General features: G+C 52.7%; 1 protein-coding gene across 1 annotated transcript in view; it reads left to right on the top strand.

Annotated features, from left to right (window-relative positions):
• CNTFR (ciliary neurotrophic factor receptor) overlaps window positions 1–26,893 on the top strand; it is a 207,770-nt gene that overhangs the window by 96,113 nt on the left and 84,764 nt on the right. The window contains 1 exon segment of the mRNA XM_056325558.1: window positions 25,601–25,682. Within this exon segment, the coding sequence (XP_056181533.1) occupies window positions 25,601–25,682 (82 nt within the window).

The following is a 26,893-nucleotide window of genomic DNA, read 5'->3' as shown; positions in this document are numbered from 1 at the left end:
TCTTCCCCTCTTGCATATGTTCATTTTTTGATTCAAACACACTGTTGAAACCTTTCTTCCCTTGCAAAGCAAAATCCCCTGGAAGAGAGCAGAGCCTGCTCGTGTGCATTTATTTTTACCAGATCTTGAAATAATTTGTGACTTAAAAAGAGAGAGGGGGGGGAAAAAGCCTGTTCCTGATTGAAGCCGCTGAGCATTACTGTGATAGAACCAAAAATAATAAGGTAACGAGCAGCTCTAACCTTAGCTTAATTAACACATCGTTAAGATCAAGTGCATAGAGAGGTAGCAGCTCTGTGCCGCTGTGCCTGGCACGCGGCTCTTGCAGCTGAACTGGGAGGCTTGACAACCCAAGAAATGCATTGCAATTTATTTCTTATTTAAGTGTTTGTTCTCTAGCCCTGGTGAATAAGCTAAGTAATTTCTCCAGGGGAGATCTGCGACACACTTGTAACAATTTTCAGGTACGAGTGGGAAGAAATGAGTAATGTGTGAAAGGGCAGCATGTGATGGGGGAAGGTTTGCTCAGAAAGATGCCTGGTGCGAGCAGGTCCAGATCTGGATCCTCGGCTGCTGAGAGCAGTCAGGAAAATGGGAGATGACTGAAAGCTTTTAGTGCCAGAGCTATTTGTTGATGTCCGAGGCAGATCGCTTTCTGATCTCATCTCCCCTTGCACTGAGCTTGGAACCAGAAGGAGAGGTAAATGGGTCAAGATTCCCAGGGGGGCAGTGAGAAGGGCCAAAAAGCAGGCGTCCACAGGGGGAAAACAGTCGATTTGGCAGGTCTGGAGTTCATTGAGAAGTTATTGCTTTGGAAGGCACAGGAATATCTGTTGGGAGTCATAGAAGAGTTATTGGTGTTGGAAGTTATGATGTAGAATTATGGTGGAGGATATAGAGACCCTTATAGAAGCTCAGCAAACCTGTGAATCCATCTATCTAAGCACCCTCAATTCCCACTGAAATCCTTTTGGAACAATAATAATCATTTAACAAAGGAAATGGTTTTTGACCCAGACAACTAAATGCATTTCCGCTTAGTGCTTCCCAGCCCTTGCCTGATGCTCAGCCGTGTGTTGAGGTTGCCTGTTATTTTCCCAGACATCAAAGGCTTTGAAGGAAAAAAGTGCAACTTGGAAAAAATTGATTGTTTGCCATGAAAATCTCCCCTGAAAAGAGCAGTCTGAAGAACAATTAGCCAGAGGCATGTGAGCAGATTGCAAAGCAAAAAAATAAAACATCAGGCACAGGCTAGGATTCTCCTGGGAGAGGTGGTGCAATGCCCTGGGGGTGCAGGAGCAGTTAAAGAGGATGAGGGGATTGCAGAGACCTGAATTGTTTCCTTTCCTCAGGTTTTGTTACAGTGGGTATTGGAGAGAGATCTGCTCCCAGGTGAGTGCTGGCAGGAGGGAATGGCTAGAACCTGGAGCTTTGCTGTACGTCTGGTACACCACGTCCTGTCTAATGTAACAAAAGCCTGAAGAGCAGCCTGCACTGGATGGAGGGACTGATGCAATGTTCCCCTCTCTCCTTCAGCTGGGAAGCTGGGGCTCTGAAACACTGCCTTTGCTATAACTAAAGGTGATGGTGCCCATGTACCACTAAATGATAATTCTGGGTCATGAAAGCTGACTTTCCACCTGCAAGGTGCAACACCTCTTCCCTGACAGCAGAGAGGGATGGAGAAGTAAATCCAGCCTTCTACAGCTGTATCTTCAGAAGACATCGCAAGCAGCTGGGAAGGACCTGAGCCCCTTCGCAATGCCAATGCCATGGGGCCACGTGCAAACACTGGGTTCATTTTGCAGTTGCTAGCTTGGGGGTTTTTTTGGTGTATTTTGGACCCAAAAGAGCGATTGTTCTGGGAAAGGATCAATAGCTCAGCCAAGCACCCAAGTTATTAACTCACAAACAAACAGGGTCAGGGCTGATGAGAGGAGGAAGAATGTCAATTTTCTGTGCAAATGTTATTACAGGGAGCCTTCAAGGAGTGTTTTATTTAGCAAATCAGGGCTATCAGAGACAGCTTCCCTTGCTGGAAGAAGGAGGAGAGTCGGGGAATCAAATTATATATATGGGAAAGGGTCTCAGGGGGGTGCAGGCTGAGGGTCAGTCTGAAGGGACCAGATCGGGTGGGCTGTCATGTATGAGAAGGATTCCTCTCTTTCCCTATCCATTTGCCCATCTAGCTTTGCTCCTGCAAGTAGAAAAGGCTCTCTGCCCAGTCCCCTCTCTCCTCTCCCCTGGTTGTTTTCGGGATGTTTGCCTTCACAGGCAATGGACGTGAACCTGCCCTGATTTTTTCCGTAAGGGGAAAAAAAGGGCTGGCCCTTCAAGCCATCCTCCCTTGGAGGTGGGTGATAAAAAATCAGGAGTCGCCCCCTCAGCTGCACTCATCACCCTTAAAGCTACCTGCAGGGCATGTCAGATGGCTGTGCCTCCTCCTTGTTCAAATCCTCATCCTTCTCTGCGTAGTCTGGCATGCCAGTACTTTACATCACCTCAAATCGTTGCCTTGTGCCTGTAATGAAGAGTGGCAGAGGGCTGGAGGGCCGGGCTGGCAGCTGGGGCTGTCCCAGTTGTTAGCAGATGCAGTCATGCATTAAAATCTTTGAAATCCCAGCCCTTCTCCCCTGTTATTTCCAGTGTCAGCAGTGACTCAGTATGTAAAAAATATTACCAAGGTCGGAGCTTCTGCTTTGAAATCTCAGCTGCCACAGAGGAGGCGGTTTTGCAAGACATAAAATGCAGTTGGTATTTTGCCACATCCCAGACTTGCAATGTACCGTGCAATGTGTTCCCTCATCCAACATTTAGAAAGTAGATGGAGAAAAATCTCTATTTCATTCCCCTTCACTTAGGTCTGTCCTCATGCTAAGCCCTGCAACAAAGTCAGGGAGGATGAGGTTGGATATTTAATGTTGTGGTACAGAACTGAAGTTTTTTGCATCCTGTGTGCTTAAGCTTCATCTCACAAGGGTATTGCTGTGACACCAAAGAGAACTGCGAGGGCAGCGGCAGGGAGATCGCAGGGCTGCCTGCTTGGGGTTAATTGCGGGGTGCTCTGCGCAGCAGCATTGCCTGCCAAGCTTGCAAAAGCTGGTGTTATTGTCCGAGAGTGCCTGTGCCTGTAGCCGCTGCTGTTGCAGTCCCCTCTGTGCCTTTCTGCATGGGAAGCTGGGTGCTGATTTTGGGAGGGCAATGCACCACCCTGACCTGACATGGGTGCAAAGGGAGGGAGGGCTCATTGCAGCGATACCTGACCATTTAACCCCCCCACTCAGCACCGCCGAGCACACCCTTTTCTTCTTTCCTCTGGTAAAACCTTACGGATGGCAGGTCCACAGGAAAACAGAGCCTGACATTTCCAGGGAAGCGTGCAGCCACTTTGCCTTTACAAGCCCATAAAAGCAGAGTGGAAGAGCACCCTTCTACTGCCATGCACCTATCTGACGTTTAAGAAAACGGTCTGCAATTAAGGCAAACATCTGCCAGGGTGGGTTAGCCCTGCGTGGTCTAGCTCTTGCAATGCCACTGTTTCCATCACCCTATGGGGGTCTGTGGGTATGTTGGGCAAACCCCTGCCTCTCACTAAGGGTCTGGCTGCAGCAGTACACTGGGAGCTTCGTTACCGCAGGAAGCAGCCCTGATGCAGCCAGCCTGTTTTGGGGATTCAAGGTTGTACAGTGCTGATGCTGTGAGTAAGGCAGAGAGGCCAGTGCTCCTGGACCCAATCATTGCTCCTCTCGTTGCTGAAGCACATGTCTCAAGCTGGATTTTTAGAGCCTGATGTCCCAGTTGCTGGAAGCAACAGATGTCATGTTCTCCCCAGAGCTGAGCCCACTTGGCTGCACCCTCATTCCTTTATATACCCCTTGCTCATACATCTGCATGTCCTGGGCATGCTCCTGTGAGCTTTGCAGTGTCTTGTCTACTGATGAAAAGCTTTTTCCTGAGCTGAAGGGGGGAAAGATAGTGAAGGATGGTGTTGGTTTCCCATCCAGCAAACTTCTGCTGGTGCCAGTTTGTAGCACAAGGTCATGCTGGGCTCCTGTGAGGAAGCACCTGAGGTGAGTGATGCCTTGCTGAGCAGCAGCTGTGTCTCAGAAAGCAGCTGTCTGCAGCTTCGTGTCACATTTCTCACCCCAAAAAGCTCTTATTTTCAAGCACAAGCTGGTAGCAACTTGCTGCCATGCACATCGTGCTCTAGCCCTTGTGCCAGAGAGTTCAGGGAGGGTTTGCAGGACAGAAGAAGCTGTGTCCAGCAGGCAGAACAGCAAAAATTTTGCCCGTGGATGAAACAAGAAAATCTGGCTGCAAAGCCCAACATCTTATTCCACATTCAGCAATTCCTTTAAAAAAAAAAAAAAAAAAAAAAGAACAAGCCCTTCATATTTTTGCAGAGCTCTGGTCCCAATCAAATAGCTGGACTGGGAGAAGCATTAGAAAATGGGGGAACAATCTCATGTTAGTCCATTGGGAAAGTTAATAGACATTTTCCATCCCATGTTTGTAGGATTCTGGGCCTTTCGCAATAGCTGCTCCACTTAAACCGCAGCTTTGTGCATTACCTCGCTCAAACTGACGGCTCCTTCCCCTGCAGCGGCCCCGCTTGTCTCATTAAAGCTCCCACCTTTCCGCTGCTCAACTGAAAATCAACAAAGGGAAATTTAGGCTGGATATCAGGAACAATTTCCTCAAGTTGACTGTGAAAGTGCCTCTAGGGAGCAGCAGCAGAGGCTTGGTTGCTTGCAGCATTTAATGGGTTTCCCGTCTCGGCATGGGAGGGAGAGGGCAGGCCATGGTCGGAGCAGTCAGGACAGTGCTGGGCATCCCTGGCTGCAGGCAATGGTCTTGCTCTTTTTTTTATTATTTCCCTAGGGAGGAGTAGGGCGGGTGTTGCTACTTCTCCCTCCTCGCTGCTCTCACCAGTATGCTGCAAGTGTGTCAGCACGGTGGCTTTCCCCATTAATAAATGCTGAGATAACTCCCTGCCTGGGAGAGCGACCCGGGCATGTTTGGCTTGAAACAGCATGTGTTCTCTAGCTGTCCAAAAACTGATTTCAGGTGAGAATAACTCCACACGTGTGCTGGAAAAAGCAGATGCCTTCGTTCAGTGACTCACGTCCTTTCTGCATCTCATTGTCAGCTCAGCATTTGGTGGAGGGGGTTTTCACTCATAGTTTTGCTGTCCCAGGTTAGTTCAGGCTGGCTCTTCTCCATGTTGGGGTGAGCCTGCAGCTGTGCCCCTGGGTATTGCTGCTCTGGAATTCAGTGTATGGCTCGGAATGTTTTTTTCCAAATGGGGTGTGTTGTCCTGCTCTGTGCCCCAGCATGGCAAGTGCATGGAGCAGTGTCTGCTAGATTCTGGCACTGCCTGGCACCTTTTCTGCAGTTCCTAAAGGACAAACACTGGAGAGGCTCCCAAAATATTCTGTCTCTGGGGAGGCTGCTTGTGTCACATCACTGGGTTAGACCTTTAGTTTCACACTGAGCTTTTAAGCTCATTGTTTCAATTGGAAAGACAAGGTCTCCTGCCAGTCCCCCTGGTCCAAACAAAGGGGGCAGGGGGATGGAGAAGCTGCCACTTTTCTGAGGTCAATTTGAATGGAGTGAACCATGTTCTCCTGGAGGAAAAGCAAGGTTATTGTGCATGATGCTTCAGGGCAGAGGAGGCCTGGCAGGGCTTTCTGGTCATTCCTGGCTGGCAACACAGGCAGGAAGGTCTCGCAGATGGGCAGCTGTGAATTAAGGTGAAGCAAACCTTCCGCAGAGCTTAGTTGGGAGGGCAGCTTGCAACTCAGGCAGCATAAGAGATGAGAAGAGGTGACAAGGTAGAAACAAAGCCCTAAGGGGGTTTAAACCCTTGCCCAGGCTCCTGCAGTGTGTTTGGGACTCCTTGGAGGCCAGTGGTGTCGAGCAACAGGGCGGGGTAAGCATCTCACAAGGATGTATGATCTCACCTCGGATCACTTTTAGTCCAGAAGCCTGATATGTGGAAAGGGGAGAAGAAAGACCTTGTAGTGTAGCATCCCATAAACATAAAGTTGCTGTTGCAGGACGTTTGAAGGGAGAAGAAAAAATGTATGGTAGGAGAGGGACATGAGTGCTTTTGCAGTCCCCATTCCTCAGGGTGCCATGTGAGCATCTTATGGCTGTTTGTGGGCTTTCCCCTTGCAGTGACCTTGTGAGGCCATAAATACAATGGAGACAGAAAACCCAGGGTTTCCGGGGAGCATGATTTTGGGGTGTTGGCATGTAGTATCCCCCAGTGATTTTTCGGGGTTGCACGTCCTTCCTGTCCCACCCTCCCTCCACAGCTGGTGCTGAACGAATGCGGAGGACATTTAATCCTTTCTTAGAATAATTTCATAACCTAAGGCTAAAGGCTACAGATGAGCATGGCCTGTTGGGGACAGGGAACAATCCAAGGTCCTGGTCAGCGTGACAGGCAGCAGTGTCAGTGCAGCAGCCACCAGGCTGTTTTAAAGCAGAACCCTCTCTAGATAGCTTTTAAAAATGTAAGTGATATCTCACAAAAACATGGTTGGGGTGTGGATTCCAGCTGTGCACTTCAGAGATTTCCGATCTTTTGTTTCCCGTGCATGAACCCAACGCACTAATCTGCAATTTGGGGTCTGACTCTGCTCTTGCTCCAGCCAACGGAGCTGTGCCGGGAAGTGGGACACCACGTGTGACCCACAAGGGCTCGGCGGAGAGCAAGCCAGGAGCAGTAAGGGGGAAGGGGAGCAGGTTGGGCTTGATTTCTATGGCTTAGTTTGCAAAATGTTGTCCTGCCATGCAAGATGCTGCTAGGAGATAGGAGACCCCGTTGGATGCTCTTCCAGAGACCGGAGATTCTGACAGCAAGCTGCTGCGAAACATGGTGTCTGGGCCCTCTTGGGCTGCACCCACATCCTAGCTCTCTAAGGAGGCATTGCTTGGAGCCTGAGCTTTGGTGCAGAGATGTGCCCTAATGCCAGAAGCTTTGGGCAGCCTCCCACAAGGGGGAAAGCTGTCACCAGCGTGAGTGCAAGCTAGCTCTGAGTCGTGGCATCTGGTGGTACAGGGGCCAGGGGTCCCATTTTCCTTGTGCGTCACGGTGGACCAGCACAGTGGGGGTGCCTTTCTCCAGGCTTTTTCTTCACTAACATTGTTCTTACCACCTCCAACGTGGGCCCTGGATGTCTGTGCCCTCCTGGGTGCAGGGGCTGCTGGTGGGCTTCTCATGGTATCACTGGGGAAACCCATGGAGAAGGAAGGGTGAACACATGCAGCCCACTGTGGGGACCAACACCAGCAGCGGCCAGGTCGGGTAGTTCAAAGCAGTCTGGAGCCAAGGTGTACAAGCTGTGCAAGCAGCTGGCTACACAGTCCTGAAGAGTTTCTTTGGAGGGGGAAGCCAAGGCCATGTAACACAAGCAGGGCTGCTCTGGTAACATGTTGTGGGCTGGAAGTGATTCCCTTTGGGGAGCCCAGACCCAGCCCTACAGCCTTTCCCAGGGCTTTCTTAATTTCATCAACTGTCTTTAGCAAAGTCAGGGTTTCCCTTGTGCTAGCTGTCACAAATGCACCTCTTGCGCTGAAAGTGACATTTGTTTTCTGCAATGGTGAGGCTTTGCCCTCCCAGAGCCAGCTGATTTCTCGCTAATCCTGCCCTCCCTCATTTCGCACATTTTTTTCTTCATTCTGCTCCTAGACCACGATGCTTTGCTAAGCGTCACAGTCAGCAGCAGGTAATTTAAACACACATCTGCTTGCAATCTGGGAGGAAGGAGAGAGGCGGTTTGTCTTTGTTAGAAGCCCGGCGGTCATGGCTTTTTGCTTACCTGGTGGCATTAAGACTTTTTTGTGGCTCTCTGGAGGCCAGGTGGGAACCAGGTGTCAAATAAGATGGGGAAAAGGTGCCCTGCTGTGGTCCTTGCCCAAGGGGTATCACTGGAGAAGTTCAGTGAGGGCTGATGGGCTTCACAACCCAACCTGAGTGCTGATACCTGCTGGGTTTGGTTGTCCCCATCTCCCTTGCCCTTCGGTCCCCTTCTTGTGGTCTGCTGGGCTGTCAGCCTTCTCTGGCAATGGCTCGCCATCCTACTGGCCAATTGTTTCTGGGTGTGATAGACAGAGGAAGCCACCAGAGTCAGTGGCCAGGTCCATGGCCTCATTTGAGGAAAGCGCTGTGGTTTGGGTCCTCTCCCTATGGATGAGGCAGGGGACATAGGATGAGCAGGAGGAGGATGGAGCTATTACTCTGGGCATGGAGGAATTAAATGGTGCAAGCCTGTAGGGGACCAGGGCTTGTCTCCTTCCAGTGCTTCAGGGCAAACCTTTTTCAGTTCTCCATCCCTTGTTGCTGTTCACTCCATTGGGTTTCCTCTTAATGCACCAAGCTGCTTGGTTTATTTTTGGAGCTGCTCACTCTCCACTGGCAGCACAGAGATGCCATGGCATCCATATGGTGGAAGGGCTGAAGGTGTGTAAATCAGGAGAAACTGCTGATTTTCCTGGGGAAACGAGGACACATCCCTGCATTTTTCCAAGGAGCTGGAGGAGTGGAGCAGTGCTGTGACGGTCTCTCTGCTACCGAGGGAGATTGGGGCTGTGGAAGGATGCTGTGACCCCGAAACACTCCTCTCTGCATGCACCCCTTGCAGACCTCTCCTTTCCTGTTGCACTCCTTGTGACTAGTTTTTAAATGCATTGAAGCCTTTCTTGCCTTTCTTCGTGTTTTGCTAAGTTTAGACTGCTTGCCTTTTCCCTTGGTGTCCCAAAACAGCTGCTGAATGAAAGGCAATCGTTTTCTGATATTCAATACCATAAGCAGGAGTGATTTGAAAATGTGTTGATTCCTTAGACTGTGGGAAAAAGACCTGTACTGCTGGCAAAACCAGGCTTAAAAGTAATGTGGGGTTTTTCAGGGTGGGTTTTTTTTTCTTTTTTTGATGGGTTCATGGAAAAGCAACTCATATTTCTTCATTGCTTTGAATTTTCCCTGGAGGCTTCCAAGGGGCTGAAGTCTTGTATTTCTATACACTTGTTTGCAGAGACGGCAAAATGTAGTGGATTCACACAAAAGCCTTGGATTTGGCAGTATTGGAAAAAGGGGATCTGCATAATGCCCTAAAGCATTGTTCTTACAGCCCATGAAAGCCAGACATCCCAAGGGGAGCTCGATGCCAAAATTAGCTGAACTCACAGCCACATCAGTGGGGTGAAGGGGCTGTCCCATGGCTGGTGCCCGAGGAGTTGTGCTTCCCGGCCCTTGTTTTGACACAGATGTTTTGCGTCACACTCAGGTCCGCTGGCAGCAGCACCGGGGCTTTCTGCTCCCCGTGCCTCAAGGCCATCCATGAGGGAATGGCTCCCACCATCGGGTTCATCCCTCATGGCCAAGCGCGGGGTGAGATGCTGATACCTAGGCTCAGTCCGGATGCTGTGCTGCCAGCCCTGCACGGGCTCTCCTCCAGCTAGCCAGCAGCCTCAGGTCCTCTAAAGATTGCGTGTTTGAGATATGTGTAATATTAGTCCGCGTAAATCACATCTAGCCTATGGCTTCCAGCGCTGCTGGCTTGGGTTCTTGCAGACTAGCTCGCTGTCACTCAGCCGCGGGCCGTCTAGGTTAGCTTAATGAGGAAGCCAGACTAAGATGAAATAATTAATGCAGCTGTAGAGTGGAGATGTAGGAGTCTTTGGGGGATAAGGGAGCTGGCCCAAGTCTTCCTCCCCAACTGGAGTGCTCCAGGCCTTCGTGAAGGTTCGGAAATACTCCATTTCCACTGGGTGCTGAAGGTGGGTCTGTGGTCCTTCCAGTCCAGGATGCTCCCAGGAGCTCTCCGAATCAGCTGCGTAGGCACGAGGGTCTGGATCGGGTTCAGGGCAGCAGCTGGGCTGGGGCTGTGAGCTGGGAGCATCGTGGGGGGCCGTGGATGTTTGGAGAGGGTAAACCCCCTGTGCTAGGGGAGAGGAGAGCGGTGCTGGGCTCTGGAGTATGCTCTGTTGTTGGGATGCTCTTTGTGGCCATGAGAATGGAGAGGTGGGCCAGAGCCCTTCTCACTCGGGGCTGGGCCTGCTCCGCCGGTGCGAACGGGCAGCATCAAGGGGAGGCACCCGCTCCCACCGTGAGCTCCTGCTGCTCGGCGCGAGCCCAAATTAAAGCGGGTTTATTTAGTAAACCTGTTCCAGGATAAAGCTTTTGATTTATAGGCGCCCCGATAGCGCTCCAAGGAGGACTTGTACAACTTTAACTGCATTTTCTCAGCATCACACCAGCCCAATAAAAGAGAGTTCATATGTGCTGCACAAATTCTCACTTCCAATATAAAAAAGGTTTTATGAGACTGGAAGTCTCGCTGGCTCTGCGGGGCCGGGTGTATTGGCGGATACTCTGCATGACAGACCCTCGATTCCTCTTTGAGTTGTCAGACTTCAGTAGCATTTACAGCTATTTAGCTATCAAATTTTATGTGCGGCTCTGAGAGAAATGTGTCTTTTAAATACTGCTCTGTCTCATAAACAGCAGTCTGTTAAACCATGTCAATGGTACAAGTGGCTCATGAAGCCCTCCGATGCAATCGCCTACATCTCCGCTCGTTACCTGAGCGGCAAAGTGCTGAACAACTCACCGAGTTAATTTTCCAAACTGGTCATCTTGGCTGAGGATCGGCTTGCCGAGCGAAGGCGGGTAATAACCGTGCCACAGCAGCCCAGTTTGGGTCCTCTTTTACCCCGGTGTACATCTCCTTCCTGCTAGCCTCCTTAAAACCCTGCTCGCTTGGTGCTTGCTCTGGCAACAATCTGACAGTGTTTGTTATCTGCACTAATGGTGGCATCAAGAGGCCACCAGCGAGATCACATCCCTAATTTTCCAACCCAAGGCTCTGAAGCTCAGTATCCTCTGCTTTCTGTGGGAAGACCCTTTGGTCTTCCCTTTGGTTCTCCTCCTTGGAGGAGGAGCTGGCGGCAGGACGTTCCCAGGGTGCTAGTTTTGATCTTGGACATAACAAAATTGCTTTGTTGCTCCTTCAGACCTCCCCTTAGGATATTCCCTCCCCCTCCCCCTTCCCATGGCCTTTCCCCTTTGTGCTTTTCCCAGCAGTGGAGCAGGGGAATAGCATGTAGCACTTTGCATCTCCACACTGTTTATATGGTGACCCAAGCTGAGCCTGTTTACACGAGATGAGGAACTGAAGCTCACTCGCCCTCTTTACCGATAGTGTGATCATGCCAGCTCCAATGCTTGGGATATAATTTACAGACACTGAGCAAGGTTTCAGAGCTGAGCCAGACTTGAGCTTTCAGTCTCTTTTATTGTTTCCTTCTTTTTTTCTTCTTAGTCTTTTAGTGAAAAACGGTAACATTATGTGCATTTTCAAGCCTGAGCCACTTGGAAGGTGCAGGTGGTGCAGGTGGTGCGGAGAGCCCAGGCTGCGGGTGCCTTTGCCCAGAGGCACGGGGTAAAAAGCACTTGGATGTCTAATTGCAGCCATGCACCGCAGAACTGGGAGGTTTGCTCTCCCATCGCTGCCGTTTCCGTGTGCAATGAGCCGGGGGCCAGGGAGGAAAAAAATATATGTGCGTGTGCAGCATGGTTATTTTCAAATATGAAATTGCACCTGCAAAAATAGAAGCCAGGAAGGGACTGGCGAGCAGCTCGGAGCTGGGAGGTGCAATGCGTGCAGAGCAGGGATGGAGACAGAGTCTCTGAGTTTCTTTCCCATGCTTGCGCCGCCTGATAGTTTTAGCGGACATTACTTTTCCTCCCCCTTGCATTTCAATTAATCATCTGCTTGTCAGCGCTCTTCCCCCCAGCTCCCCTCCCCGCCAAGTCTCGGGGAGCAGCGCGCACACACGCAAGAGCCCATGCACGCAGCCTGCATGCTGACGGCTTGGCCGCTCGTTAATCACTTGCTGGTGTCGTGGGAGTCGGTCCCCACAGAAGGAGGTTTGGCAGCGGGGAAGACGGCCATCTCCTCGGTCTCCACTTCATTGATGGGGATGGGCTGAGCACAGGATCTGGCCCTGCTGCATTGGAGCCCCATGGCCTCCATCCCTCTCCATGGTCTCCGTCCTACTCCAGGCAGAGAGCTGGTCAGATTTGTTCAATCAGATTTTGCTTTTCAGTATGTTTGAAAGGAGTGCTGAGCAAAGCCATCCCCCCTTCAGAGTTTGTGCGGGACTTTTTTGTATCTGATTTTTCCTGGCAATGATGTGCTCATACATCCATCCAGGTGAGAAGTGACCTTGGGCAGCCTCCTGGTCCAAGCAGGGTGAATACTGAGTGCAGACCAGTTTAGTTTGGCCATCTGTGTCTTGAAAACCTCCAGGGCTGGAGATCCTAGAACCTGTCTGGGTTTATCTTCCAGTGGGTGACTGTAATGGGAAAACTTCTTTCTTACAGCAAGCCCAAACTGGGCACAATGCTCCAGATGGGGTTTAAGGACTTTTTTTTTATAGGTTTTTTTTCATAGTGGAGGTTGCGGACCCTGCCTAGGCATGTACCTGGCATCAAATTTCCCCTCTGATTGGGAAGAGTTGCCAAAAAAATAACAAAATTAATAAAGTGTACATGCGCGTGTGCATGTTTGTGTGAACAATTACATAGGAATGATTCCTGTTTTGAAGATTGAAAAGAGTTTTGTATTAATACTTTTCACAAGTGTGTTTAAGAACTACAGTTTGACCCCTGCACAAATATGCTGCCTCCACTCAGACTCCTCTGCAACCCCACCAGGAGCTGTGCCCTCTCCCTGCATTGCCTTCGGCTTTACTTCAGCCACACAGATAGTGAACCGAGATGGTTTCTTTTCCTATCCCCTCTCCTTGGCCAGTGTTTTCCTTAATTGGTGCTCTGAGTTTTCATCTGCCAGGAAGAAGCTTTTCTGGGGGCCAGGTAGGACCTGCTCTGGCAAGGGCTGTTGTCTGCTCTGCTGAGAGGTGCTGGAGCTGCAGAAAGCACCGTGATGGGGATGAGAGGTGCATCCAGAGCTGGGGAAGGGGAGCACAAACCTTTTAGGGCAGGTTAAAGAAGGTGGGGCAGACTGGGCAGGCTGTGGGGCAGGAGGCAGAGCACCTTGGAGGTGGGGGCTCAGGGGAAGAGGGGGGCTCAAGGGGAGGAAGGGAGTGTTTGTTGGAGGTGAGCATCCCTGTGAGAGGGCAAGAAGATGTTTGATGTGAGGTTAGCTCCTTCCAGAAGAGCTCATTGGCTTGTTGCAGGAAAGCCCTTAGCCCCAAATGCTGCTGAGCCAGAAGCTGATGGTGAAAGGGAGGGAGCCAGGAGCACCAGTGGGAGATGAGGGACTGAGCGAGCCATGGTAGTCATCCCCTAGCTGGGACAGTCTCAGCTCTGTGGCCCCAGTGCAGTATTTCCACCCTCTCTGAGTTGTGTGGAAGGGCATTAGCTAAAGGATATGCCTGGTGGCAGGTCCAGGTTGAGCCACCTCTGTGTCCCTGGGCTGGAGAGCTGGGGTTTGAACTGAAACCTCTGCTCCTGCTCTCCATCTAGGCAGCATCACGGCAGGCTCAGGCAACCAGAAAGAGCAAAACAAGGCACAGAAACGTGTTTCCCCATGTTTGCTGCTCGTCTGTGGCTTTACCCTGCGGTGAGTGCAGCAAGCTGATGAGTATGAGTAGACCCGACTCTGGCTCAGCTTTTCCTTTGTTCTGCCATTGATGAATATTTGGGGATTGAAAGTGAAATACAGTGCTTTCCTCTTCCAAAGGAAAAAAAAAAAAAGAGGAGGGAAGGGAAGGAGCCCCTCTTGCATGCTGCACCGGCAAACCCTTGTCATCCTGTAGCAGGAGGCCAGCGCACATGAATATTCCTGTGCAATATGCGCGAGTGATGAGCCCCATATGCAGGCCTTGGGAGAAATTAAATATTTTCTGCGGCGTTTTCCAAAGAACCTTTCTATCAAAGTGCTGGGTCGGGAGCCAAAACGCCCCAGCTTTTGCAGCCCCAGCTGGTTGACACTTCTTTTATTATTTTATTTTAAAACACTGATGAATAATTTCTAATTAGAAAAAAAGCGCCCTCCCCTAATCTGAGTCTTGCCTCAGTGGATGGAGTTGAGCCAGAGTTTGGGAGAGGGTTGGAGGCAGCTGGGGACTCCGTGGCTGCTCTCTGCTGCTGTGTTTTTTTCCTCCTCCGGTGCTGGAGCTTGCAGGAAGGGTCCTGAGATAAAGTGCACACATGGTCCATATCTGCCCAGCAGTGCAGGGTGTAGGACGGCCAGCTGGGCTGGGGCTGGCAGCCTGGTCCTGGCCCCTGCGAGAGGGCAGGGATGTGTGAAAGCTCTGGGCAGGAGGTTTGAAGAGCACCAGCCTCCCAGGTTGAAGGTCACTGGGGTGAAGGTGGGCAAGGGCATTTGCAAGCAAAGTTTGGCATTGCAGGGGCAGATCTTCATATGCTGGTGGCTTTGCCTGCAAAGGTGAGAAGGAGCAAGGGCATGGTGTGGTTTTGCAGGTGGAAGAGGGGGGGCAGTGGCTGGAGGGAGAGGGAGCCCAAGGAGGAGCAGATACAGAAGATGAGACCTGATGCTGGCTCTTGTCTTGAGCAAAGCCCCTTGCTGGTTTTAAGATGTATGAACATGACACAGAGTTGGAAAGGAACTGACTTGTCAGGCGTGCAGGGGTGGGAGGTAGAGACTGGTTCTGTGGACTAGAAGGAAAGGAGAGCCTGGAGAGTCTAGTTCAGCAAGAACCTGGCCATTTGGTCAGGGTGATGGGCAGCAGGGTGACATGCAGCAGGGTGACATGCAGCAGTGGTGGCAGAGAGCGTGGGGCCAAGCAGGAGAAGCATCGAGCACTCCTGGGCTCTGGCAGCATGGCCAGCTCTGGAGGCACAGCCCCTGGAATTGCCCCAGGATGAATTTAGGCCTGGATCCATGCTCCTTAGATGTGACTCTTCATGGCAAGTCACTTGTGTCCATGTTTAGCACTTGCCTTTGATGGTTTACTGGTGGAAAAAATGCCTTGGAAGAGCGTTGCTGCCAGCAGCAGCTGCCCTCGCCTCCAGCCTCCTCTGTGGCAGCTGTGGGGCTTGAGAGCCGAACAGAGCTTGCAGAGCAAAGCCCAGGTGACGGAGGAACATCACCGCTGAGCCTGCCGTGCCGCCTCGGCACGCGTTTTGGTGTACAACCCCTCCGTCCCCCCCTCACCCTGCGGGATCTGCTTCCCTGATGTCAGACAGCTAATACCCCCTAACAAACATGCTAATTTAAGAGCTGTTAAAGCCAGGGGGCAGCGGGAGGTCACAGTCCACACAAACAGATGGTGTTTTGTCCTTGATAATTGAATTTTCCTGTAGTTTTGGGCGAGAGACTTTCTCGACTTTTATTTCAGCACAGCTGCCTCGAGCCAACTCCATTCCTTCGTTCCTTCCTCGTCATCCTCTGCTTGCTCTCAGCAAACGCCATCTGCAGGGCAGTGGCAGGACCCCTGGGAGGACAAGGGTCCCCAGGGGGTTTTGCAGGTGCCCTGGGTGACCCATTGGGCTGGACCCATGTGCTCTGCTGGATCCAGGCTGCAGTGATCAGAGACCCTGAATAGGCAGCAGTTGGAGACCAGGTGAGTGGCGCCAGCCTGGGACTTGTGGGTGCCCCCAGCCTGTTTCAGCAGTACTGGTGGGGGAGAGACCCTGCGCTTCAGCCTCTTGTGGCTGCCCTTCCCCTTCTTCCAGCTCTGTCAGGTGGGGGGGGGCAAGGGGGCTGGGGTCAGTGAGATCCTGCAATGGTAAGACAGCTGCCAGCATGTGGCGAGGCTCAATGTGCCAGTGGGGCCATTTGGAGCAAAAAAGGGCAGATTCCTCCCCTCTGCTTTCCCAGGAGGGAGTTTGCAAGCAGGAGGGGCAGGCACATCCCCAGGCCCAGTGCCAGCCCTGGGGTGGCCTTCTGTGTCTACCAAAGGGGCTGCTGGCATCACGGCACAGCCCCGTGCCTCAGTTTCCCCCAGCTCACCATTTTGCAGCCAGCTTGGTTGCCCACTTCAAGAAATGGGTGCTGCTGTGGCCTTTGGGGACAGTCCCCAGTAGGCTGTTCAGGGCGTACTGGGATCCTGTCAGATGGCATGGGGTGAGCAAGGTGGAGAAACTGGATAGAACTGGCAGGAGCAACAAGCACTAAACCCTATCTGGCTGCAGCGTCAGCACCGTTTCTCTTCTGTGCTTTTCCCTGCCCAGGTTTTGGTCAGCATCCTTCTGGTGGGGAGGGAGGCAATGGGCAGCCCACATGAAGGTGCAGGACAAATGTCTCCACCATCACATCTGTCTGGCTACCTGAGGTGGCCTGTGTCCCCACAGCAGTTTGTGGGCTGGTGACCCCAGTCTACTGGGTGATGTGAAGGTGCTGCAGGGACCACAGTCCAGGACACTGTCCCATTGCATTGTTTGCAGGTTTGTGCCCCAGGCGCTCTGTGGGTGTTTGGAGCTGGAGGCATGCATGGTGCCCATGCTAACCCATGGGCATGAGGCCATCAGGCGTGACCCACTATGGCAATCTCCCCTGCAAAACCTGCTGGTCAGCTGGGGGGAGCCTGTGGCTGCAGAGGTGGGGTGGGTCAGGGTGTGGAGGTGTTGGGGGACTCAAAAGGATGCAGCAGGGCAGGACCAGGGGTGGCTGTGGTGCAGCTGTATGTATTTCGTGAACAGGTGTGTGCAGAGCAAGCTGGTGATTCAGTACCTTTTGTCCCACTCACCCATATGCAGCAGCACTCCTCCTTTGGGACACCCCATCTTGTGCGGGCCCAGAGGAACCTCTGCACCCCGTGGGGCAGCAAGCCAGATGGGACGGCTGGAGCAGGCTTACAGCTTGGCCAGAACCGGGGTCCTTGTACCATCCTGATGCTCTCCCTATATTGTTTGCTGTCCCCTGTGGTCCATTGTGCTGGGAGGGAGACCCACATGCCAAGGGACGGAGGGAGCTCCCAGGGCAGGTGGATGGGTTGCAGAGAAGAGAGCCCAGCATCTCCTGTGGGACATGGACAGGGAAGGACAGTGAGGAGAGACCGGTGGAGAGCACACAGTCCCCGGCATCCTAAGCCCCTGCCTCTCACAACACCTCCTGCCCTCTCTGGGCCCTGGAGGCTGCCTGGCCTCCGCCTGCCCTGTCCTCTTGCCAGCTCAAACTGCAGGCATGGGGGAGAGATGAAGCAAAGCAAAACAATTCTTCCAGAGGTTCTCTGGGGAGGTGGTGTCAGAGTTATTGGAGTGGCTTCCTCCGTGCCAAGCACTTAAAGAAAAAAAGCCCAAACAAATAAACAAGCCAAATTAAAATACCCTACAAGCTCTATATAACTGGATGCTCCCTCCCTTACGCTCCCAGCTGCTAAGCCAGTGTCTTATTCCCTCCCTGGATAAAACAGGCTGCCAAGGTCTCTTCTAGCACTCCTCACTCCAGTCTCACTCATGTCTCTGAGCCCCTGCAACATGGGCTTCAGGCTCTCATCTTCCTCCAGCTGTGCCTCAGTGTGCTGGCAAAAAGCAAACCTACCCTGCTTTCCGAGCAGTGAAGCTTGCAGCCTCAGTCCTTTGCTGTGCTGGTTGATTCGGGAGTAAGCTGTACTTCTCCCTGGCTTGGAGACATCACCACCAGGAGGTTTTCTGGAGCCAAGCCAGCATGATCCTGCCTACACTGGAGGGAAGGGTCCTGCAGGGTGCAGGGTGCCCGTGGTTGGATTGTTGCAGCAGCCGGTTGTTGTGCCCCACTTGCCCCTGTGCTTCTGCAGCAGCCAGGTGTCCTTCACCTCCTCAGTGTGGTAACACTGGAGTAACACCTGAGCCGGTGAGCTTGGACCCAGTGCCCATGCTGGTGTCCAGCCCCTTGCATGGGTGTTGCAGAAAACAGAACTCCAGAGGAGGAAGTTCGGGCTACTAAGAGGTGCAATCTTCATGTTTCCAGCCAAACTACCTGGTCCCTGTGTTCCCACGTGTCATTGAGGGGGGTGTTAAAGCTCCTGTGACCAGATCCACTCCCCGCCCCAAATCCCCACTAGCAGCAACCAGGCTCCTGAGGCTTGGAGAGGCTTGGAAACACCATGCTGCCCTACACCATGTCCGCTGTGCCACAGGCATCCAGCTGGTGGACGAAGTCTGGACAACAAACTGTCTGTCCTCCCTTTCGTCTTTGTTTTTCTCAGAACAGTACATGACTATGGTACAGTCTGGATTTTAACGCTAGGGTGCTTTTCCCTGCCCTGGAGGTTTGCATTTAAGGGGCATTGGGGAATTCATAAAGCAGCATGGCCCCAGAGTCTCCTCAAGGCGTAACGCAGGACTGTGAGCAGAATCCTGGGGCATTTGAAGGGTGGAAGCACCACAGGCAAAAGTAAGAAATGTTGCAAGCATTTGCCTGGAAATCACACGCTGAACCTGGTGTGAGGCAGCAGGTCCTGCCATGTTTGTGTATGGGAGTTTGGTTTTGCTTTTGTGTTTTGTCCCCCATCATTAATGTTCTGTTTTTGTGAGTGGAGACTGGTAATTGAAGTGTCAAAAATCATTGTGACACCAAGAGTTCCTTCCTGCGGTAATCACAGCCTGGAGAGGCAGAGTGAGCAGGATCTGCCCTGAAATGTGCCCATCTTGGGTGATTTCTCCAGTTTCCAGGATGGAGCACTGGGAAATGCCCAGACCACAGGCATCTCCCATCTCCTGTCTGTCTCCCTTCTCTGTCTGGTCTCCGCTGCCTGTCCCTGGTATTGTGCCATCATCTTCATGCCACTGGAGGAAGCATCTATGGAAAAACTTGGCCCAAGACCCCACTTGAATGGAGGCTCCAGAAAAAAAAACCATTGTCTTTGGCACTTCTTTAATAAAAGCAAACATCCAATTGATTCCTGCAATCTCTCTCTGCATGGAGCTGGGAAATGCTCAGTGCAGAGGAAAGCTGAGTAAAAAGTGGGGGAAAATGATATTTCCCATTGTTGATCCAAGCTTTCCTCCATCTTGGAGGCTATCTCGGTGTGGATGTGGGGTGTGGAGCAGTGGGGATTGGGTACGGCAGCTTGGCTGAGCGTCCTGCCCAGGTGGCACTGGTGTGGGGCAGTGTCTCTCCACAACTTCTGCTGTGGGAATTCAGGACCGATCTGCCCTGCTGTGCTTTCTCCCAGCACCGATTTCGAAGACGTGTGATGCTTATTAGTATGCTGTGCTTTGTGTTGGCTTTTATCAATGCTGGAGCAGATGGCTGGGCTTGGACCGCTGCCCTCCACTTGCAGAAAGGCCGATTAATGTGATGGTAGTTGCGAGGACAGGTACAGGCAGTGGGAAACGTTCCCTTTCAAGGCTCTGAGCAGGAAGAGGGGATGGGCAGCAGCAGGCAGCTGCCTGTGCAGCAGCATTGCCCCTTGAGAGCTGTGGCACTGAAGAGCTGTGGCTGGGCAGAGTCACTGGAGAGGTTCCCAGTAGTGTACCTGTGTGATGCTCTCCTGACATTGCTCGTGGAGGTGGGATGTGGCTTTACAGGGAACCACACCGCCAGGATGATTCCCCAGCCTGTCCTTGGGCCATGAAGAAGACAGGTCATGGCATCTCTGCATGTGTCCCTTGTACTGCAGACAGGCTGTGGGCTGCAGTGTCCTGATGCATTAGGGCTTTCTTGGTAAGTTTGGAGGAGCTGCAAGGTGTGGTTTGAGGTAAGAGGAACCCACCTTGCTCCTGGAGCAGAAATCCCCCAGCTTCTGCAGCTTCAGGGTGAGGACCTGGGTGTCACGGGCCCCCTCTGGCCTTTCCACAGCTCCCTACCCTAGCAGGAGCACATCGCTATGATCCACATGAGTAAGAAATTACCTGTCCTGGGAGCCAGCTCACCTGTCAGGCAGGCTCCCAAACAGCCTGAGGTATTTCATGGGTTGCTTGTTCCTCCCCAGACCATCCCAGCTTCCCCTGGACCCCTTGGAAAACAGCTCTGGTATTAGCTGGGCTGATGCTCCCTCCAGGAGTGCCTCTTCATCCCCAAGGGCACGGGGAGCAGCTTTGGTGGCTACCTTTCTCACTCAGACATTCTACCAAGTGACAGCTGGCAAGATGGAGCAACACCAAACTTCAGCACTTACAGCGGATCCAAGAGCCCTGCAAGCCTACAGCCACCTTCAGGGCTTGTCTTCCACCAAAGCAGCTGGGAAATTTTTTGAGGGCCATCACTCCACCTTCTGTCTGTCTCTCCTAGACTTCAAGGGAAGGAGGATTAGTGCTGCTGCCCAGGGACCCAGCGGTGCTGCCTAGGCTGGCAGAGGCACAATGATGGAGCGGCTCTGCCGTGGGGGGATTCCTTCCTTCAGGGCATCCTCTCACTTGGTGTCTCTGCTTTATTACTGGGGAGGAAGGAGGTGGAGGGAGGAAAGTTGCAGTCTGTGAGAGCCATGAGTGAATTAATTTCAGTGAGCCCCAACCATCCTGGAGTGCTCATGGTCCAGGCGGGCAGTGCTAATCGCCCTGTTGACAGTGGGGGTTTAAATTGGATTTAAGAAGGCTTTTCAAGCAGCAGGGGCTCTGGCTCTGCAGGTAAGGATTTCTGATAGCATGTATTAAGGAGCTGATAAAGCCCCTCTTTTCTGTTCTCCCTCTTAAGTAGCAAAGTGGAGTTTAGCACTGACAAGGCATTGTTAAGGCCAGGAGGCTTTAGGGCTGTTAGCAAATGTACGATATTGTACAACAACTATATTCTCCTCTCCTTTCCTTTGCCTTGCTGCCAGGGTTGATCTGAAGAGAGGAGACTCAGTGCTTTTGGACACCCCATTGTTGCTCCCAGGACTGCCCCCCTGCTCACAGCGCTGCCCATGATCAGCACAGTCCTTGTGGGAACCAGGGCTGGAGGGTGTCGTGCCCACTGTGGTGCTTCACTGCTTGTCCCAGTGGCATGTGCACTGCCCTCCAGAAGGGATGGAATCTCACTGTAGCACCCCAGGTCCCCAGGGCTGGGAAGCGCTGTGGCAGGACCTCTGCTAGCAAAGAGCTGGGCTGAGCAATCAAGGGTGTCTTTGGTAAGCGTGTTCCTGTGAGGCTGGGGCCCAGGAGATGCCTGCTCCAAGTGTCTCAGGCGCAGGGACACTGTGATGGCTACAGTCAGTGTCTGCACTACAGGCAAACACCCAAACACCTTGGGGACAGGCAGATTGTGACCTCTCCTGCAGGACAGGTATGCTGCAGTGTCTACAGTCAGCATCTGCAGTACAGGTGTATTGTAAGGTCAACAATCAGTATCTGCAATACAGGCATACTGTTGTGTCTGCGGTCAGTGTGTGCAGGACAGGCATATGTACCATAACACCTACAGCTGGCATCTGCAGTACAGGCATACCAGAGTGTCTGCAGTCAGTGTCTGCAGTACAGGTGTCCTGCAGCAGCTACAGTCAGTGTCTGCAGTACAGGCATCCTGCAGCAGCTACAGTCATTGTCTGCAAACAGGCGTACCGTGGTGTCTACAGCTGGTGTGTGTAGTAGAGGCTGTACCATAGTGTCTGTAGCCACTGCCTGCAGTACAGGCACACTGTGGTGCCTGCAGTACAGACACTGCAGGGCTCCTTTGGAAGGCTCTGGGCAAGGATGCAGTGGGGGGCATGTGGGAAGGAAACAACTTCCAGAGTTTTATTCCCCCCCCCCAGGTCACCACTTCAGAGCCAGGCCCTGTAACAGCACCTGGTGGGGAATTGCCCCACAGAAGTCTTTGTGATGGAAACACTAGGTTTTGAAACTACAACACTTGGGGTTTTTTGTGGGAGCCACGCAGTTGCAGAAGGAGGCCCTACTTCTTTGTCATTGCTGGGAGGGGGCCGTGGCAGGTGGGCATTGCAGCGGGAGGCTGGGGTGCAGCCTGTGTCCCTCACCAGCTGGGGACAGCACTGCCCTGGAGCTGCTGTTTCCAGCTGCCAGTTGGTACCCTATTACCAGTGAGCATCCCCAAGGTTTTGGGGATCCTTCTAAGCGAGAGCTGGAAAGGATCCGTCCCTCTGCCTGCTTGGAAGAGGACAGTGGGACTGTTCAGCAGATGGTGGTATCCTACTTTTCACTTGGATACAGGATGCCCTTCTCTCTTGCTGCCCACCTCGGGACTTTCCTCAGCCCATCACACCACAGCAGTTAATGTCACGCTGCTGTGCCACTTCAATCCTGTGTGCTGCGGCAGCTTCTGGGCTTGTCTTCATGTAGGTCTGGCCACAGCCCCCTTCCACATAGCCTGATCTTGCTCAGGAAAAACGCAACTGGAAACACATTTAGTTTGGACCAAGAGGAAGGGGACTATATTCATGTCTACACTGAGTTGTCTTCTGCTAAGGGTGACCATGACTGATGTCTTCAGTACACCTGGCGCAGAGTACAAGGCAAGGAAGGATCGGCTAGTGGCTCTCTCCCAAAACAAGAAGCGAGGAAGGCTGCTGGAGATGCCTCCAGCTCCAGAGCTGCCAGGCCACTGCATCTCGTGTGCCCCCTCACCTCCCTTCACCCCTGCCCAGGCTCCTCTTTCCTCTCCACTGCGAAGAAAGGATTCACTACAGGGGCAAAAGCAAATATTCTCCAGCCTCTTGTTTCACAGAAGACTGCGTTTCCCACTGCTGAGTTCGCTGTGTAATAAATGCGGTTCCCCACCGTCACCTTTCAACTGGTTGCTGCTGGAGTGGGGACGCAACCCAGGGAGCTGCACACCTGGTGAGCTGCTGCTCACTGGCCCATATGCCCACATGCCAGGGCTTTTGCTAGAGAAACCGTTAAATGAGCAAATACAGCAAATGGAAATTTGCATTAGAAGCATCTACAGAAATTGCGAAGGTTTCATTAATGTGCTTGGAAAAAAAATAATCAACATGGCTTTGAGCAAAACAGTCAAACAAAGCAAATACTGCATGGGAAATTGCAATTCAAGTGAGAAAAAGTTGGTTTTCTGGCTCAGTCTTTCACATTAAAACAGCTCTGGCTCCTGCCAGAGCAGGACTCATCTCTGAAAAGAAATAAGCTTTTACAGGGCAAAAGCAGCCGAGTGGTGAGGTCTCTGTGTTGGCAATGGGAGCCTCTGCCTGTGTCCTGGCCATGCCGCAGAGTCCCCAGGGAACCTGGTCGAATCCTTCCTCTGTCCTTTTCCACCTGCAGCCAAACAGCATCACCCTTGAGTCTGTTGGTGCTTTGGGACAGGAACCATCCCTTGCCATGTAACTGTGGTGCCTGTTGCCACACTGGTCTGGCCTTGAGGAGGCTGCCAGGCACGTTGGCAAGAGCAGTAGCAATTATTTTAACAAGTGATAAGAGGAGGAGCAGCAGGGGAGGGAAAGCGGCTTTGCTCCTTGGCATGACTGAGATGTAGAGCATGATGGTTGGTGATGTTATTTGCACCACATGAACCAAACTGAAGGCTACAGCAAGCAGGTCTTAACACTTTTCAAAGAGCAGGCTGATTGCTGGGGGTTCAGAGGGGCTGCTGTCCTGCCTCCCATCATTGCCACTGTCCCAGAGATGGGATGGTTGTGCTACCTGGGGGTACCTGGACTGCAGTGCAGGGCAGGGGCTCTGGCCCTGGTGCAGTTCCCTGCATGCTTCAATTCCTGGTGCAACCCACCAACTTCCAGCGCTGTAGAGAGGGAATATTCAGTGGGAAGTGAATTTGGGATCGGTAGAGAGAGTCAGCTCCTGGTTTTCAGGCAGCTGTCAAGCTGCTTGGGCCCTGCGTGCCAGCACTGCTCCAGGATGTGCCATTGCACCTACCTTGGGTCCTGGCCATCACCCATGCCCCGAGCTGCCGCTCACAAGAGGCAGCTAGCACGCAGGTGGGGTGGCAACAGGGGAGCCACGCTGCAGGCACGGTGGGGACACATAGAGGAGGCAGAGCAGAGACAGAGTGGAGAGAAGGCACAGGGAAAAAGAGGAGCAGCAGAGAAGAAGCAGAGTGAATGATAACGATGTAATTAGCACTTAGTGCTCCTCGCCCAGAGCTTTCAAAGGAAGGTCACCTTCATTATATCTGCTTAACAGGCAGAGAAACTGAGGCACGGGGATGACTGCGAGAGTGATATGCTCAAGGTGACTGGGGGTGGGGGGATTGGGCTGGGCTGGGAGCAGGGTCTGGGGCTGGTATATCCACGCTATGCAGCTGCAGCACACTGGGGATGGCTCTTGCTGCCAGCCCTCCCGGCCCAAACCCAGCACTGCAAATTCAGCAGCAAGGCCATGGGTCCCTTCTCTACCCGTTGCCAGATTCCCCATCGTCAGACACCCCAGCATCCCTGCCACGGAGGCATTTGAGGGCAGGCTGGTCCTGCTGCACCCCAAAATCTGCTCGTGATATCCCTCCCAGCTGCTCTTGCCTTCCCCTCCAGCCCTGCAATGGCTCATGTCCTGCTGCGAACCCGAGGCCATCTGGGCTTCTGCAACAGCCGTGTTGGGTAATGGAATATGTTTTGCTGTTTTTTTTTCTCTGGCCAGTACAGCTCCCCCTTTATTTAGGTTTAAATGGATGCCATCTGGCTAACGAGCTCATACTCATGTTCTAGATTAAAAGGCAATCCTCTGCACGTTACTGATACGGTGCTGGAGATTAGAGAGGTTTAAATGGTTTTGAAGCTGTAATTTGCTTTTCACGCACGGTGCTGTTTACCTGCTGGTGGGTGGGCTGCCATCCTCATTGCTGTCCCCAGCAGCTCCCTCCCAGCTCTGCTGTTCTCTGCCAGCCATGGCTGCAAGAAGAAGAGAGCACAGGCATCTCCAAGCCTGACAGGGCTGCACAGGACATTCTTGGGTTGTTGCTGCCATTTGTCCACTGCTGGGGGAGCTTGTTGGTACAAGGAGGATGTTCCCTGCTTGTCTCTAAAGCCCAGCATGTCTCCACACACCTGCCTTCTTAGCTGTGTGTACCCTCCTGCCCCCCACCTCCATGCACCCCAGCATCCCCTGGAGTATGACATGATTCACGGGGATAGAGCAGCCTCTGCACCTCTCCCAGCCCAGAGGGATGTTGAGAGGGTGCTGACGGCAGGTGGCTGAGGCAGCATGCTGCATCCGTCAGTCACTGTGAAGACATTGATGAAGGTTACACTGTCCTCGGCATGCCTAGAAATGCTGCTGCTGTTGCATCAGGCTGGTGGACAGCACAGCGCTCAGTACCAGCACCAGAGGGGCTGTGCTGGAGCAGCAACAGCTGCTGCCCGTGCGGCGATCTGCATCTTGCACATCCTAAGTGCTGGCTGCTGCTGTGAAGTGTCTGGGTGTGCTCTCATCTCTTCAAAGAACCTCTGCAACCCACCTGCAGCCAGTGGCTGTTCCTAGGGTGATGCTGCAGCTGCCAAGGAGAGCCCAGCACCAGGGTTTGACTTTCTTAAGGGAAATGTTGAAGATGAGATGAGGAAAATACAGCATTTGTGCAAGGTGTATCATCACCTCCGGGCAGCCAGTTATGCTGGCATCTCCTATGGAAAGTGCCATAGGCTACTGAGTGATGGAGTATGCACCAGCAAAATGCCTCATGTTGCAGTGAGTTCCCCCATGGCTGAGATGAAGCCTTGCTTTGTGACCATCTCTTTGTGGTCCCATTGCACCCTTCAGCTGCCTGGGAGGGACAAGCTCTTGGCACACCATGTATGAGATCTTCTGGGGGCAAAACCTGACTGCTTCTGCCTGTGTTTGCTTCCACAGATGGCTAACCCTGTCCCGTCAGCCTGCTGCGTGGTGCTTGCCGTGGTGGTGGTGGTGTATGCCCAGAGACACAGCCAGCAGGGTGAGTCTCATCACATCTCTCCCACCTTGGGGGTCCTGAAAAATATGAATGCTGCTCCTCCAGCCTCTCCCCTGGGACAAGCCAGGTGCACTTTCCAGGCTTGCCTGATACTGGCAAGATAACATCCAAATTTCTGGGTGTTACCACTTTTCTCCTCTCCATGACACATACGTCCCCTCCTGCCCACCACAGGGTTCAGGCATCCTGCATCCCCCCAGGGCCCCCAGTGTCCTTGTCCTGCCCACACCCCTGCATGTCCCAGTGTACCCCTACAGCCAGGGCACTGCTTCCCATCCCTTCACCTCCCCTTTTTTGTTGCACACTGTCCTGTGCAACCCACCCATGAAGGGAAGCAGCAGCCTGGCAGCCCCACCCCGACACCCTACCCCATGACCGTGATGGATGCCTCATCCTGCTCTCAAGTCCCTGGGGTGACTTTGTTCCCATTGCCACCACACATCTGTTCCCACCACTATCCCCTTCTTTCCAAGTTGGCAGAAGATTTAGGGCTTACCTTAGTGACAGCTTTAGAGAGACTACATTTTAGAGTCACCAGTGGCACTGGGAGCTGGAGGACCTTACATGTTCCTAGGTCTAGGCAGGAGCAGGAAGGTTAAAGGGAGGAAAGCTGGGTCTCACTGTGGAGTCACCTATGGCAGCCCTGCAAAGTGGGACAAAATGGAGGACCTCCAAAATTCGCTGGCTTTCCTGGCAGTCAGCCTGACTCTAGTTGCTTTCAGTGGATTACGGAGGGGAATTTTGCTGATTAACTCCAGTAAGGACATCTGTGCATCCACAGGCTTTGTGGGATAGAGAAACCCAGCCAGAGGGCCCGGCTGAGCTGCCCTAAATCCAGCTGGGTGGGTTTACCTTGCTGGAAGCTGCCAGCTTGGAAAAAAAAGCTGGGGTTTGGCAGCATGTTTCCATCACATGGGGACAGCTGCTCGCCGGACATGGAGGGAGCTTGCTGGGTGGTGTTGCAGGAGCGTTCCCACACCTTCCCAGGGCACCTGCTCAAAGCATTTGGGTGCTGAGCTGTGTGTTGCTTGTGGTGGTGTGATGCTTTCTGCAGAGAAGCAATGCTGCTTGGTCCTACTGTGCTTGTAGGACTGCTCTCTGGGAAACCTTGAAAGACCCAGTGTCAGGGCTGCCAGAGTAGCCTTTGGATGCACTGTGCTGCTTCCCTTTGTGCTCTGGGAATGGCAGCCCAG

The sequence above is a fragment of the Falco biarmicus genome, chromosome Z (genome assembly GCF_023638135.1).
Source record: "Falco biarmicus isolate bFalBia1 chromosome Z, bFalBia1.pri, whole genome shotgun sequence".
NCBI classification, from domain to species: domain Eukaryota; kingdom Metazoa; phylum Chordata; class Aves; order Falconiformes; family Falconidae; genus Falco; species Falco biarmicus.
Note: the sequence above shows the minus strand (reverse complement) of the source record. Positions and strands in the feature narration are given on the sequence as shown.